General features: G+C 37.9%; 1 protein-coding gene across 4 annotated transcripts in view; it reads right to left on the minus strand.

Annotated features, from left to right (window-relative positions):
- Nucleotides 1–16,366, minus strand: part of lrch2 (leucine-rich repeats and calponin homology (CH) domain containing 2) — a 109,963-nt gene that overhangs the window by 37,556 nt on the left and 56,041 nt on the right. For 2 of the 4 annotated variants that reach the window (XM_049476366.1, XM_049476367.1), the window contains exons 8-13: nt 15,125–15,221; nt 13,974–14,074; nt 12,935–12,999; nt 7,391–7,495; nt 5,968–6,036; nt 1,592–1,651 (exon numbers count right to left, since the gene is read on the minus strand). In XM_049476366.1, coding sequence (XP_049332323.1) covers nt 1,592–1,651; nt 5,968–6,036; nt 7,391–7,495; nt 12,935–12,999; nt 13,974–14,074; nt 15,125–15,221 — 497 coding nt within the window. The remainder of the gene's footprint in view (nt 1–1,591; nt 1,652–5,967; nt 6,037–7,390; nt 7,496–12,934; nt 13,000–13,973; nt 14,075–15,124; nt 15,222–16,366) is intronic. The other 2 variants (XM_049476369.1, XM_049476368.1) reach the window with 1 other exon arrangement.

Consider the following 16,366-nt stretch of genomic DNA (forward strand, 5'->3'; position numbering starts at 1 on the left):
AGGGCTAAAATATTTAACCAACTGATCTGATGTATTTGTTAGCTCAAAATTGCTTCTCCGTCAATAAATTATAAATTTGTAGAGCAAATTTCCATGACTTTTTCAAAACTTTCTGGGTATTTATATTTTTCCAAAACATATTCAGGCCTGAAACTAGCTTTTTTCAAATCCCATGACTTTTCCAGGTTTTTCATGAAGATACGAACACTAGTAACTGCTATAACTGTTAAAAAGAGTAAGTTTTGCCCTTTCGTATGGCATCACATTAATGTCAAAAGTCGGGGACGCAAAAATACCAGGTTAAAAAAACTTTTTAACATTTTGCGTGTGTAAATTAACTTCTTCTGAGCGCAAATGTGAAGCTCACGAGCAAAACAAGGGGAATTGTGCGCACGCTGAACAGAATATCACTCTCGTGTTTCATTTTTCACCTCTCGGGTGTTTTATTTTCCTCTCGAATTCACAGTTCTCCACGCGCCATGCAAATTACCTGCGGCTTTTGTTTTTGCTCGAGCGAGGCTTTTGTGCTCGAGTTTTGAAACGGGTGGTTTTGACATGTTGGCATCGGTGTCAGGGTCATCTCCCTCAGCGAATTCTATTGGTTGAAATTTCCGTGGTTCGTGACGGACCGACTACCTCCACGAGCCGGAGGAGGGCGGAAAAAGAAAGGTACGGCAGGAGAGTTAGCTAACTAGCTATGCTAACATCCAAACAACCCGCTCTCTTGCGCTGTTAGCCCGGGTTTAGTGCCCAGAGTGACCGGCTCTCTCGTTCAGCGTCTGGAGCGACTGGCCCTCTGGTTTTGTCTGCCTGGGTTTAACGACCGGCTCTCTCGTTTACCATCTGGAGCGAATGGCGCTGAATGAGAGCTAACAGTAGTGGAGAGCGGGATGTTTGGATGTTAGCATAGCCAGTTAGCTAACTCTCCTACCGTCCTTCTTTGTCCGCCCTCCTCCGGCTGTTGTTAGTAGGCAGTTCCTCACAAACCCTGGAGATATCAGCCAAAAGCGTTCACTGAGGGAGGTGACCCAGGCCCCGCCCACAAACTGTCAAAACCACCCCTTTCAAAACTTGAGCGCAAAAGCCTCGCTTGAGCAAAAACAAAAGCCGCAAGTTATTCGCATGGCGTGCGAGGAGAACTGTGAATTCGAGAGGAAAATAAACACCCGAGAGGAGAAAAATTAAGCTTGAGAGCGATATTCTGGTCAGCGCTCACACGATTCCCATTTTTTTTGCTTGTGAGCTTCACATTTGCGCTCACAAGAAGTTAATTTACACATGCAAAATGTTAAAACACGCTGGTTAATTTTTTTCACCTGGTATTTTAGCGGCCCTAACTTTTGTCATTAATGTGACGCCATACTTTCTAATCATATATGGATTATGCTGGTGCCTGAAGGCATTCCTGAGTAATTAAGCTGAGAACACAAGGTGGGATTTTGGACGTAAAATCTGTCTGTAGGGTTCTAAGGGTTAAAGGAATAAAGCATAACACTGCATCTTTGTGAACATGGACTTGACCTACAAAATCTAGCATTTGGATACAGCGTTATGTGTGTGTTTGTCTGTGTGCACGAGTGTGCACATGTACCTCCTAACAGCTTGTGAAGGAGATCTCTGCTTGCTGCTTCCTCCTGAATGACTGAGAAACCTATTGGATTAGAACACAACACATATATATATATATATATATATATAGACATACAGAGCTTTTCAATGAAATGGTTAAGGGGAATGTGTCAGAACTTAAAACAAGTGCATGCATGTGAACTGTAATGGAATAATAATCAACAAAAAAATCTCACACTGTTATGAAAGATTTTAAAGACGAGACACAACAACATACCAGAAATACTAAAATGGTGTTATAGTGATAGACCACAGAATCACAAATCATGCAGAAGCGTTAGAAAAACACAGAGACAAGAAAACAAACACCCACGCCCTTTCACACCTGCCACATGCCTCCATCACATATCAGTTATAGGAAATGTCTGAGATTATCAGATATAACGATGCAGTTGTAGAGATGTTTTCATTGAATAGATATCTGATTTAAAAGGCATGTTAAGTGCTAGAAAATCTTTAAAAATGCACACACAAATAAAATAAATAAGCCACTAATTTTATAAAATGTATAATATTGTTATAAAATATATTTATTATGATATTTTATAATAATGTAAACAATGTAAAATAGCAAGAAAAATACAACAGTAGGCTCCTACTGAACTAGAATAACTTGCTGCTGTAATATTTAATTTAACTCTGTGAGTGTGCAACTGCATGCATGTACTGCATGTGTATTGCAAATAGACATTTACATATAAATACTGAACTTCTAGCTCTAGAGTAGATTAATTTTATAAGAGGGGTGTCTGTAATCACGAACAATACTCATTAGTAATACAATGATTGCATTGCATTAGCAAGTTTGATGTTGAATGTCTGTATCATGTGATCATATTTTATTCACATCACGGGATTCACAGGATTACTAAGATACTAGTTTTACTTTTTTTTTTAAATATATGTTTTATGCAGAAAAGCAAATAATGACGTAAACAAAGTAAAGTACCAACAGTTTATATTCAGGGTGAATTCATCTCTGCTTCCAGAAAGAAAGCAGAAATGAAACTGCCGCTATTTTGAACAGTGACTTTATATAAGTATAAAAGTGTTTTTTACTCCCATTCTATCAAGAACATTTATTTAAATAAATTAATGAAGTGCTATTTCAACCACAAGGGAACTCACTCTGTAAAACTGCCATCTAAATAAGCATGTGCATGAGAATACACTCACGCACACAAACAAACCAAGCCAAGATCCACAATAACACTCAATTATAAGCAGTTTTTCAGAGATGCATTTTCGCTTGCCTGACAAAATCCAATAACAGAAAACACATTAAACTTAAAAAAATAAAATAAAAATAAAACGTCGACGACCACCATCTTGGAGGTGTTTACACTGGGTTTTTCATGCAGTCAATTGAAATCCAAAATGTGATTCGATCACTAAAAAACAAAGTTAATGCCAAGAGTAATCATACTCTAAGTTTTCCAAAAAATGACTGATTATATTTGCTTCATTTAACTTAAAAACATGGTTTATGTGGCACATACAACGTTATCATCCATACATTATTATGCTTACAACATTTAAATACAACTCAAGCTTGGTTAACCTTTTTTAGTATTACACATTCTGATTTTTAATAACTGGTTGAGCTATTCAAACTGCAATGTGACACAGGCTGAAATTTACAATATTCTAAATTTAAGGTTCGTCTTTATCATTCAGTTCTGCAACAATTTATTTAATATGCATGAACTAGGCTCTAAGATTACTACAAGCAATAGGAGAGAGATAGACTAAACAGCCTTTGTCATTGTGAACATATTCAAACATAAATGTTGTGTTGTGAGGAAACGTTGGGGCTCTCACATTTATTACTACTTTTTAAATCAGATGATTAAAGCATCGTTAAAGAGGACATTAGAGGAGTCTAAACCTCAGATATTAGTTTGGTGGACGAGTGAGTGGATCGCCATGGCCAGATTCAAAGTGCTCTCTGAGGCCTTTGAAAGAAGGTTGTAGAAAGAAGGTTCCACTGTTACAAGTGACTACTAAAATAGTCATTAGTTGCAGCTAGGGGTGGGCGATATGGCTCTAAAATAATATCACGATATTCCAGGGTATTTTTGCGATAACGATATACTTGGCGATATAGAAAAACTAAAATAATTCATTCATTTTAGGAATATAGTATAACAGAATAATCATAATGTGGCAAAATAAATAATATAGCATAAAATAATATAATACAGCAAAAAATATTGCAGAATATTTAATGAATGCATATGAACTGCAAACTAAAACAATTATACAATAAATACACTTGAAGCTTCACAGTAAATAATAGACTACTTTTAAGACAGAACAGCCCTATTATCACAATATGGATTTTAAATATCATGATATTTCTGTGTCACGATATATTGTATACGATACAATATTGCCCACCCCTAGTTGGAGATATGTCCTTAAAATAATATCATGATATTTCATGGTGTTTTTGCGATAACTATACTCTAACCATATACACATATAACTATAACTATAGCACACCCTTAACTGAGATATTAAAAAAATCAAGAATTTTATCAGATTTGTAACAGAAGTAAATGATACAGAATGTCAGGATACTAATAATATTGCACTCCAAATATCTCCATATATCCAAGAGGAAAGTAAAATAAATGATAATGTTCAGATATAATCTGTCTCTAGTAGATTTATAATGGGAAATGAGAACAGTGTGATTTTTTTTTGCTAAAAACAACAAAAAAAAGTTTGATAACACTAGATCTGTAAAGCTCTGTTGTGTTTTTGTCAAGTTCATAGTTGGAATTCTGTTTTCTTGCTTCTGCTAGCTTCCTTCAGTTTAGGTGGTGCATTTTGTTGTATCTTGTTAACTGATTTGTGTTTCCTTTTGCCTTCAGAATTGTACTCTCCAGATTTAAAACCGCTAATAAAAGTTATTTCAGGCAAAGGGGGGAAAAAGCTACTAGGCCAAAGAGTGTTCTTACTTTTTTCTAACAACAAATGACATTTTTTTTTACATTACATTTTACATTAAAAGTAATATCCTGAGTTCCATTTGTTTGGTTAAATAAGCTCAACTTCTCTGTAAATATTGTTTACATTTTTCACATGGCTTTACCTACACCCATTCACACACACACATCTGCACACAATACCTTCCAATATTTCTGAATGTCACCCACACACACACACATGCATGTCTGTACAAGCTTGACAACACCCACACCTAAAGGTATACATAAAGAAAGACGTGCACACACACATGCATGTTCGTGTGTACACTCACACACACATACAAACACATACACAATAGAGGTGTAACGATATACATATTTTAAAGGTTTCAAATGTTAATTTTGCATATTAAAATGTGCTGAATCTAGAGGTGTAGCTTTACTTTACACCTGTCTGAAACAAAATAAGCTCCAGAAATGAACAACCTCCTGGAGATTCTATGCTCTACATGTTTCCCCTACTGTAACACACCTGGCCCAGCTCATCATTATGAATGTGTTAATGGATTGTGCAGGTGTGAGTTTTTCAGCAGTGTAATGGCATTGCATAAATTCCAACCCATCATTTTTTTTGGCTGCTGCCAGATGCTTAATTTAATCACTGACCAAGGTTTCAGTTTCCAAGAACAATGATAATGAGAGACCCACTAAAGATTGACAGATATAACATATTGATTTCCTTAAAAAAAATATTTTAATTTCTGTCCTGAAATCGTTACACCTCTCACATACAGGGGTTGGACAATAAAACTGAAACTCCCGGTTTTAGACCACAATAATTTATTGTCTTGACGGACAGTTCTGGTGGAAACAGGAGAGTTGAGGTGCTCATTAAATTCTGCCGTGATTTGATCAGCCGTGGTTTTATGTTTTTTGGATACAATCCGGGTTAGCATCTGAACATCCCTTTCAGACAGCTTCCTCTTACAGCGTCCACAGTTAATCCTGTTGGATGTGGTTAGTACTACTTGGTGGTATGTTGACATTACCCTGGATACCGTGGCTCTTGATACATCACAAAGACTTGCTGTCTTGGTCACAGATGCGCCAGCAAGACGTGCACCAACAATTTGTCCTCTTTTGAACTCTGGTGTGTCACCCATAATGTTGTGTGCATTTCAATATTTTGAGCAGAACTGTGCTCTTACCCTGCTAATTAAACCTTCACACTCTTCACGCTCTTACTGGTCCAATGTGCAATTAATGAAGATTGGTCACCAGGCTGCTCTAATTTAGCCATGAATCCTTCCACACTAAAATGACAGGTGTTTCAGTTTCATTGTCCAACCCCTGTTCATAAGCACAGTGAGTGTACACAAGGTCTTCCTCTCTCTTGCTCTACCTGTGTGCTCTTCCTGCAGCCCTTCTACGGTGGATTAGACTTTCTGCTCTACAAATTAAGGACCGCCTCCTGATGTTCACACGGTCATGTGGGAACCAATCATGTCCCGGGATAAGGTGATGAAGCAGTAAAAGGGGAAAGATGTGATGGAAGATGAAAGGAGGAAAAGGGAGGAAAGCGTGTAACATTTGTTAGTTTGTATAGGAAAACTGGCAGGAAAGTGAGAGAAAAAGAGTGAGAGAGAAAGAAAGAGAGTGAGAGTAATGATGTAGTGAAAGAGGGAAAAAGGATAGATACAGCTCTGGAAATAATTAAAGTGGCCACTTCAGTTTCTGAATCAGTTTCTCTGATTTTGCTATTTATATGTTTGAGTAAAATGAACATTGTTGTTTTTTTCTATAAACTACGGACAACATTTCTCCCAGATTCCAAATAAAAATATTGTCATTTAGAGCATTTATTTGCAGAAAATGATAAATGGCTGAAATACCAAAAAGATGCAGAGCGTTCAGACCTCAAATAATGCAAAGAAAACAAGTTCATATTCATAAAGTTTTAAGAGTTCAGAAATCAATATTTGGAGGAATAACCCTGGTTTTAATCACATCTTAGCATGTTCTCCTCCACCAGTCTTACACACTGCTTTTGCCACTTTATGCCGCTCCTGGTGCAAAAATGCAAGCATTTCGGCTTGTTGTGATGGTTTGTGATCATCCATCTTCCTCTTGATTATATTCCAGAGGTTTGGTCAGTTTGGGAACATCAGCGAATTTTTAAGTGGTCTCTTATTTTTTTCCAGAGCTGTATATGGACATTTTTAGCATTCTAATGGCATTTTCACACTTGAGCTTCTTTTAGCCCTCTAATTGGGGCAGTTTGACCCATTCTAAACAGCAGAGTATGGATAATTCTGAAACCAGGACTTCATTTTACATGAGCCCTTGTGGTTCAGACCCTTTGTGAGGGTTTGAATTTTCATTTTATTTAACAATTAAAGCTTTGCAATTGCAAACAGCTACATTAGCTTGTTTGCAGGTTACAGCACAAAAGTATCACACCTTTAATTACTGATATTTAATAAAAGTTGACCATCTGTTTATTATAAATTATAATAAGGTGATGAAACTACTGTCTATTAGTTGGTAATATATGTTCATGCAATAGTAAAATACAGAATCACGCAATGGATCCAAATTTCATGGGCATTCTGGCCTGAAATAGAGGCCTTTCTCTCCAAACAATCCCAGAATCACTCCCAGGTGCAAACTCTAATTGGATTAAGTGTGAAAAGGCTCTAAAAGAATGCTGTGTGTGTGTGTGTGTGTGCACTGCTGTCAACAGATACAGAGATTCCACAAGGGTATCTTGTGGAATCTATATTCCACAAGCTGTATCTGCATGTAACTGCTGACATGTTTGTCACCTGTTCTGTTGCTCCTGTTGCAAAAGCTGCACTGCTATCTTCCTCAGGTCCAACACTTCCTTCAGTTCATCCTCCTCTTCCTCAGCAAGCTGCTCTTTCTCTGATCTGAAAGAACAAAGGATTTCAGAAAGAAAAACATTAAGTCAGCTGCCAACAGATGAGCACACCCCCTGTCAACCCATTCAGCACATAATCACACACACAGCCACACATCTTTATACACTTAAAATCATACTGTGTCCACTGTGTTCTTTAAAATGTTACAGATGAGTATGTGTTGATCCTCCTTAACTCGGTCCAAGTTTTACAGATGAGCTGCAAGCCTTGCCATTCGTAAATGGATCAGCTTGTGGAATTAGAGCTTTGTATGTTTTCTATTACTAAGAAGAAAAAAGCTCTGTCTTGTCCTCACTGTTGGATGCGTTGTTGAAGAGTTTGTAACTGAGATTATAGTAAGCAGCATCTAAACAATAAAGGACTTTGGAAAAATGGTTTAATTATGTAAATGGTAAAATGCCACGCTCTCAGAATTATTATTTTTATTATTTTCATATTACGCTCTCTTTAAGAGCTTTGAGTGATATATTGCCATGCACCATTTGTGATGCAAGCCACGTTTCTCAACTTGATAACTTTGTGCCAATTTTTTTTTTCACTCAATGAACCCTGCCACCTTATTTAAAAAAGTCACAAAACTGGATGAGAACTCTCTAACTCTAATCCTAATCCCAACCCTGTAGATATGGGGGTGTATAATATATTATCAGAAAAACATGGAACTGTTGAAATTTCAGGCTTTAGTTTTAGAAACTTGTATTATCAGATGCTAGTCCAGCTTAATCTGTAATCCATAAATTAATCATAAAGCCAACCTTTATAGTGGTACAATTTATTTTCATTTTAGTAATTATTGCAGTCTGCGGTAGCATTATTTATAATAATCCTGAACACAAAGCACACACAGTGTCTACAGTAATCAATGATACAGTAATCCATATTTACTGTGTTGCCAAATTACTGCTAAGAGCTGTGTGTGCTGTGTGCATTTGATAATACATGCAAGGTTGAAGTGTATTAATTTTCCATCTTTGTCTAATTGTTCCAGGTGTCGTCTGCTTAGGACAGTTTTAATGACAAAATCTGTTGATATGTTTTTGAGCATGTATCTCTCACAGCTAATAAAAACAGTGTTAAATGCACCATGGCAAAACAAACTGTTTCAAATCATTTGCTCCAGGCCACTTTATGTGACTAGTATCTGCATTGTATCATGATTGGATTTGAGCCTCATGCAATTAAACTTTGTGGTCAAATGATTCTCCATTTAGTCAGAATTAAATCAGAAAATGCAGTAGTGCAATACTTCGAAAACTTAGGGGAGGGTAGCAGCTGTGGCAATCCATGCAATACTTCATGAGGAGGTGTTTGGGTTGTACTGGGAGGTGTTTGGCATGTTGATTACATTTAGGAGAGATGGATGTGTTTATACTTCTACATCACATGATTTAAATGTGTCTCCGATCACTTCCTGAAGTGGTTAATTGATTAGATTTGTGTCTGTTTTAAACGCATCTTGGGGTTGTTTACACTTGTATTCTGATACTCATCACCGAAGCAAAGTGGTTTATATCTGACAAGAGAAACTTAGTTCTGTAGAGAGCTGGACAGGAGTAACATATTTTACTTAAATATTTGCTGAAATTACCAACTGCAGTTTTCTTTATATAATTTCATTTCAATTTTTTATTTTTTTTCTTTATATAATTTTATTTTTAATGTATCCAATTTTCTCCCCAATTACCCAACACACTCATTAGGACTCCCTCATCACTAGTGATGCTCCAGCACCAGGAGGGTGAAGACTAGCACATGTCTCCTCTGATACATGTGAAGTTTTAGAACTGCTGCTGATGTAGCATAACCCTAGGAGTGATGTGGGTTAAAGAGCGCTATCTACCCACCCAGAGAGAGCAAGGCCAATTGTGCTCTCTCAGGGCTCCAGAAGCCGATGGCAAGCTGCATAAACAGGATTCAAACCGGCGATCTCCTGATCACAGTGGCATCGTTTACATGTTTAGGTGTTTAGGTTTAATAACAGTAACGTGCACAGAACATGCTATACTCTTCTGCCAATGTGAATTACAAAAGAATCCATTAACAGGTTAAATATACTTTGCCAAGTGTCAAAATATACTTTAATATTACTAAAACTGTCAGCTCCCTAAAAATACTATTTAAACAAGCCATAGAAGACAATCACTTAGTCCTAGAGAAAAGTAAAGGCTCCTCCTTCTTTCTCACAATCTTCTTTACGGTTAAATAATGAAAAGTCCCTAGCGTCCCTTCTTTAGAATATGATTCAACGTTTTTTTAATAAGTAAAAATGAAAAACCATGGAAAACAATCCCAATGGAAAGAACAGAGGTCACTCTGACTGTGAAATGAACCTGTCTATTATCTATTTTCCGAGAATTTTGCTGACATATGGGGCGTCCCATAGTCCTGGTGACGCTGCTGGTCTGAAATCCCCTACGCCACAAACACACATGAAGGAACACACCTTGTGGGATGAGGCTGCTGACGCACAAAACAAACATGGAGTTTTATTTTGTCTAAAACAAAGGCTGAATATTTATCACGGGACTCTTTGGAACTTTTGAGGATCTTAGATTAAGTTGCCGCTTCCTGGAGGCGGTTGCTTCTTTGGAATATTTTACCCACACTTTGCCGGAAGAGACGGTGCCGAAGACTCTCACATAATATTGAACGATCAGGTACATGTAATAGTGTGATCATCACACATCCTGCTTTTAGATTATTGCAAGCACTGACCAAGAGATTGAGGGATACATAAAATACATGACTCTTATTATATTACTATAGGCATGAATTAGTGTACCAAAAAGAACATACAATTATGCTGATTAATGTTTAATATTTGAGTAATGTAAAGTTAATGCTGTTTAAAGTAGAATCTGTGTAATGTTAAAGAATACTTTTTAGTATTATATTACAAATGTTGTTAGGACATAAGCAAATAGGAACTCATTTTAAGTTAAAGTAAATTTAATGAAGGAGAATGCTTGAAAATCTTTCTGTCTCTGTGAGTGTATTTCACAAGTCTTGGTCTAATTCATTATTCAATATAATTACTCAAAAACACTTTTTTTACTTTTTATAAATATAAAAAATAATATAAATACTTCAGTAGCTACAATAAATGATCTTGTGGCTTTTTTTAGTTAGATATAGTAACGACAATTAGTTATATTGTGATCATGACTGTAAACATGTTTGGTAATAACCTTCTGAAGTGTAGATCACAATATATCTAATTGTCACTCCTAAATCTACCTAAAAATGGCACTAGATCATTTATTGTGGTTAAGGTAGGTCTGAAAGTTCCAGATTGCACTGTATTCAACACAGCTGTGCATGGCTAATGACATATAACAGCTGTAAGCATCAAATATGGAAAAAAATAAGGGTGATATGAAAGAAATAAGGGCATAAGACAGAAAAGAAGAGACAGACTCATCTCTGTCTGTTTACCTGTATTATGTTTTGTTTATATTATTATGTGTTACTATTAGGGGTGTCACGATCTCGATATTTTATCGAAATCGAATCGAAATGAGGTCATGGTCTCGAGTATCGAAGTCAAAAAGAGGATCGACGATCCCTCCCGCGCGCGCTACGCAAATAGCGCGGCACCAACACAGCGCATCCTATTCATTTAAATAGAGAGAGCCGCTGCATGAGCGCAGCCCCGCCCTCAGTTCTGCTGTGTGAGAGACAGCTGCCTTTCAACCACGAAAACGGATTTATAGAAATATAGACAGGGCTCTCAAGTTTTGAGTGTCGGCGGGAGTGTGATCACTGTTTTTTATCTGTCCAACGGGGGAGGGGGGGCGGGGGTTGGGCGCGCAGGTTTTGTATCTGTATCTGACGGAGGGGTGGGTGCGCGCAGGTGAGAGCGTGTGAACTCGCTGAAATGCGTGTGTCAGTGTGACTTGAGAACACTGACTATAGATCACAGTGAGGTGGATTAAAAATCTTAAACTTATAATTGACTACACCTGTTGCTTTCCATTGAATTAAAAAAACATCTTTCTCTCAGATAAAGTAAACACAAGCGTGTTTCTGACTAAAATAAAAGCTTTTCAGGAGAGATATAAGTTATGTGTAAATATTTATAAGACAATACCTGACAAAATCTGTTTTAATGACGTTAATAAACATCACTGTGACAGCGCTAGTCAGTTTCACCACATCACTTATCTAACCAGCCTGTACTGATTTCTGCCCCCCAATAATGCTTTCAATAACCTCTAATAGCCTTTAATAGTCTTCAGTAGCCTTTAAAAGACTTACCTGGCGGCCGTGGTGTGTCCACTAAACTCCGTAGTTATAAACATCCTGAGGTTAGCAGCGCGCTAACTGACCTGTTTATAATGTAATCCGAGCAGTGACTCCGTGTCGGCTGTTCTAACCTGCTGCTGTTAGCTGCTTGGGCTGAAAGATGAACTGTAGTGAGCTGTATTATCCAGTTAGTGGGGTTAAAACCTTTATTTGTTTACAGAAACAGTAAAAACGGACTGGCTGAGCCCTGTAGCCCGTGGCTGGGCTGTACTGAAGTAGTGACTGAGTGAAGAGAGCGGGGCTTGTGCTGCTGCTGCAGCTCCGACTAGTGGTTGGATGAAGAACTGCAGCTTCATGTAATGAGCAGTTTCACCAGCCATCCACACACAGCTGTGATAAACTGCTTGTTTTAATAGTGCACACTGTTGCTACCAAAAAAAGTCACTAGATGGCATTACCATATATATCTTAATAAATAATAATAATAATATTTATAATATTTATAATAATAATAATAATAAATATATTATTTAAATTTTATGAGGCATAAAATAATAACAAGAAAAAAAAACAAGAAAATCGAGAATCGAATCGAATCGTGACCCTCAAATCGAAAATGAAATCGAATCGAGGATTTAGAGAATCGTGACACCCCTAGTTACTATAGTTCACTGTACAGTTCACACACACACACACACACACACACACACACACACACACACACACACACACACACACAAGGGTATCTATTTATCCGGACTTTCCCCTGAGGACGTTGGGTGTGGGTTGTAATGATGCAATGCAAAGTTTTTTCCATGTAAAGCGCAGTTTCTAAAGAAGAATGAGTCATTCCATCAGATCAGATCTGTGGGCAGAGCTCTTTCTCTTTCTCTCTCTTTTTCTCACACACCCACATATACTATGTCACTGCTTCTCACACACATATTCTCATGGACTCTTCTTCACCTGACTCCTGACACACACACACATACAGACACAAAGACACACACACACACACACACACGTAACATGCTTTATCTCACTTCACACAAACACACATTGTCACTGTCCATACACACAGAGACATGTCTAACCAAAAACTCCACACTGACCTCTAGTGGGCATATAGTGGTGCAGCACATATGCAGAGCAAGTGCTGTGTGTGTGCTGTGTGATCCTTACCCAGATTCTTCCTTCCAGTTCTCTTTGTCTTTGCTTTGGTGTGTTTTAAGAACTCTCTCCAACTCCTTTAAAACAGAGAGAGAGAGGGACATAAAGAAAGAGAGATAGTACATAAAATTGCATTATAAATAAGTATATCTACAGAGGGGAATCACTGTTAACGGCAATGTATGCTTCTGCGTCAAACATATGCTGTAGGCTTTGCGTCACCGCATACCCTACGCCGTAGCTCGATGCATACCTCCATGAAAATTTAACCATGTGTTGCATGACACAGACAGCCACAGCTGTGATTGGTCTTTGCGGTTTAAACTGTAGAGCAGCACAGAGCTACGCGTAGGCTACGGCGTAGGTTCTACGCAGTATATAGTTTTTCTGGATTGTTTACACACAATTTCTGGTACCAACCCCTTGAACCAGTTCTGCTAAACTACAAGCACAATTCCTGCTTTAACTCAAATTGCAGTTCTAAAACACACTTTTTCAAAACACTACATACACAATTTTCTGCATTTGGCACAATTTTCATGAATAAAATCTCTTGTTTTCACGCGGAGCAGATTGTTATTCACAACTCTAAAGTTAATTACCCTACTATGCACACTGCCTGGTCACATGGGCAAACTCCCTTTACACAGGTTTACAATCAGCAATCAAAGCTTTAGCAGACTGAAACAGAAGACAGGATGCAGCACAGTTTTTTGTTTACTGTAACTTTATACAGAATATGAGAATATGAGGCATGTTTTCAGAAAATGTGTGTGAACAATCCAGAAAAACTGTAAATATAAATATATAAGTATAAATATTGGCCTTTAGCCTCCGTTCACACTGGCAGGTCACTAGTCGTTCATGTCGACCCCAGTCTGCCTCTTCTGCGTGTGTTTGAGCATGCTGGCTAATCTAGCAAGCTACCTATTAACCTGTCTGCTTTTTTTTAACCATGCTTTATTTTTCTCCAAATTGTCATAAGAAACAGCTCTGTCACCTGCCAGTGTGAATGCAAAGTTAGAGAAATGAGATGCAGTGTGGATTCTACCTTTATACAGGACACATAGGGTGTGTTCCGTGGCAGGTCTCCCTCAGAAAGCGTTGCCTCTTCATCTTGGTTTGGGTCAATGAAGTCATACGGGTCCTGATCTGTGCACAAGCACACAAACCAGCTCATACACATTCCAGATATTAGAGTTTTTAAACATTTTATTTTATTTTTATTTAACCCACTAACAGGCTACGATTTTTGTAAATTGTCTGCCCGACATTACACCACTAAATCTTAAGGATTTCTATTCAAGCATTACAAAAAAAAGCTTTCATGTTTGATAAGGAACATTACAAATCAAATAGTTCATGTCCTGCAAACCTTTCGTTTTGTTGTTGGTCTAGTTTTTGTCTATTTCCAAATATGCAGAATTTGGGTTGATTCCTGTTACTGATCTGAAGTTATTAAATAGAGTGTGTAGAGTAGAGTGTGAACACGCAGTTTCTCCAAATGTTCTGTAGGAGATTTCAAAGCCCTCAAATTTTCAGAATGTAAATAAGTTATTTTACTGCAGAAAAAAAAGTTTTTTTTATCACCTACACCTGTAGCCTGTGATCTAAAATCCAGCATTCGTCTTCATTAAACTTAGTTTAAATTAAAAGTTCTTATTTGTTTATTTTCTATCACTATTTGTATAAAATGGTGAAAATGATTCTTTACCATTTCACTTGTTCTACCTTAAACCAGTTTCTTCACAATTTACTCAGAAAAATCAATAAGTGGAAAATGTTGTTAAAATCCTGACAACAGATTAAATTCTTACCCAAGGACCTTTTTTGCCTTTATGCATCAGTTAACCTCTAAAAACGTCTATTGCATTTTGCATTTAAGGCTTGTAAGCAAGGCTTGTAAGTCTTTGAAGTGCACTGATTTAAAACTCGCTTCTAACCGTCTTTCTGTCGTCAACATGTAACCACTTAATCAATCATCGAGATAAATGTTAGTCATCACCTCTATTCTAGAACACACACAATGCTCAAATAAATATGGCATAACTCCTGGAACAACCCCAGTTCCCATTATTGATTCAACCCCTCCCCACTGTGCTTGCAGTTCGTATCAGTATTTAGTTTTGGTTTAAAGACTCATAAGGACTTTATTTATGCAAGTCTCTATCACACCCACACATATTTACACACATACACTACCTTTACTCGAGTCCAGCTTGCACAGCAGTGAGTGGGCATCTGCCCGCGCTGTCTCAGATACCTGAGAGTGTAGACTGACAGTGTCGTCGTCAGAGGGCTAGAGAGAGGGAGATGAGAAAGAGAGAGAGAATGTTAAAATAAACTATGTACATGTGTGTATTACCTTTAATCAGTATTCATATTTAACAATAATATTAAAGAAAACAAAACTTTTCTGCGAAACAGACAAAATATCCCTCATTAACAACCCTCGTTACGTCCAGCAACCTTGAGAACCTGACACTTTCTGATGTCAGTCCTTAAAGATCTTAAAGATCTTTTTCCACTAAAATCCACTTTTTCTTGTTCTTTGTGAAATACTATAGGTCTCTGAGTTGTATATGTTGCATCATATGAAACTGTTCTTCAACCTCCCTTTACTGCAGTAGCCAGTAAAAGAAGATATTTAGAAAAATATCATGAAGAGTCGATCATGAAAAGCTCTGTGTTTCTGTCAACCCGTGAATTAGTATTTATGACCTCGCCCACCTTGGCTCGGGACCGCCCACAGACAGAGCTGAAGCCGTGTTGCAGAAGAGCCGACACTGTCAGCTAAGGAGCTTACAACTGTGTTTACACCAGCTAGTTAGCGATAGCTATGTTGTGTAAGCAACTATAGGTTTAAATCGGATCTCCTCCGCTCGGCCCACTGCATTGATAATATTTTAGCAACACTGAAAGTCTGACGTTAAGCGAAGTTTAAGGGTTACATTTACCTAACACTCAGTGCTGTATCTTTACAACTAAGGCTGTATCTCTGAAAGCATTTTGTCCTTTGAGTTTCAGAGCTTAGAGTTGAAGGCAGGTCGTGTTCTCTGCCGCAATGCTGTCGGCCAATCAGAGCCGATATATTAGCATTTATGAATATTTATGAGCAAGAGCCATAAATCTTTCTGAGACCAGTGTTTCAAACTAAAGCAAGATTATACAGAAACACCGGAGCAGACATTTTAAACAGAAATAAACGATGGAATGAGGGGCGCCGAGTGGTCCAGCGGTCTGAAGCGCTGCCACTATGAGCAGGAGGTTGCAGGTTCGAACCCCTGCTCATGCAGCTTTGCCATCAAGCTGCCAGCATTAGAGGGAGCAAAATTGGCCCTGCTCCCTCTGGGTGGGTAAAGGGCGCTCACTCCTATGGTGATGTCTGCAGCACAGGGCGTCTGTGAGCTGATGTACCGGAACCAAGCCACTGCGCTTTCCTCC

The sequence above is a fragment of the Astyanax mexicanus genome, chromosome 1, assembly GCF_023375975.1.
Source record: "Astyanax mexicanus isolate ESR-SI-001 chromosome 1, AstMex3_surface, whole genome shotgun sequence".
Classification (NCBI taxonomy): Eukaryota; Metazoa; Chordata; class Actinopteri; order Characiformes; family Acestrorhamphidae; genus Astyanax; species Astyanax mexicanus.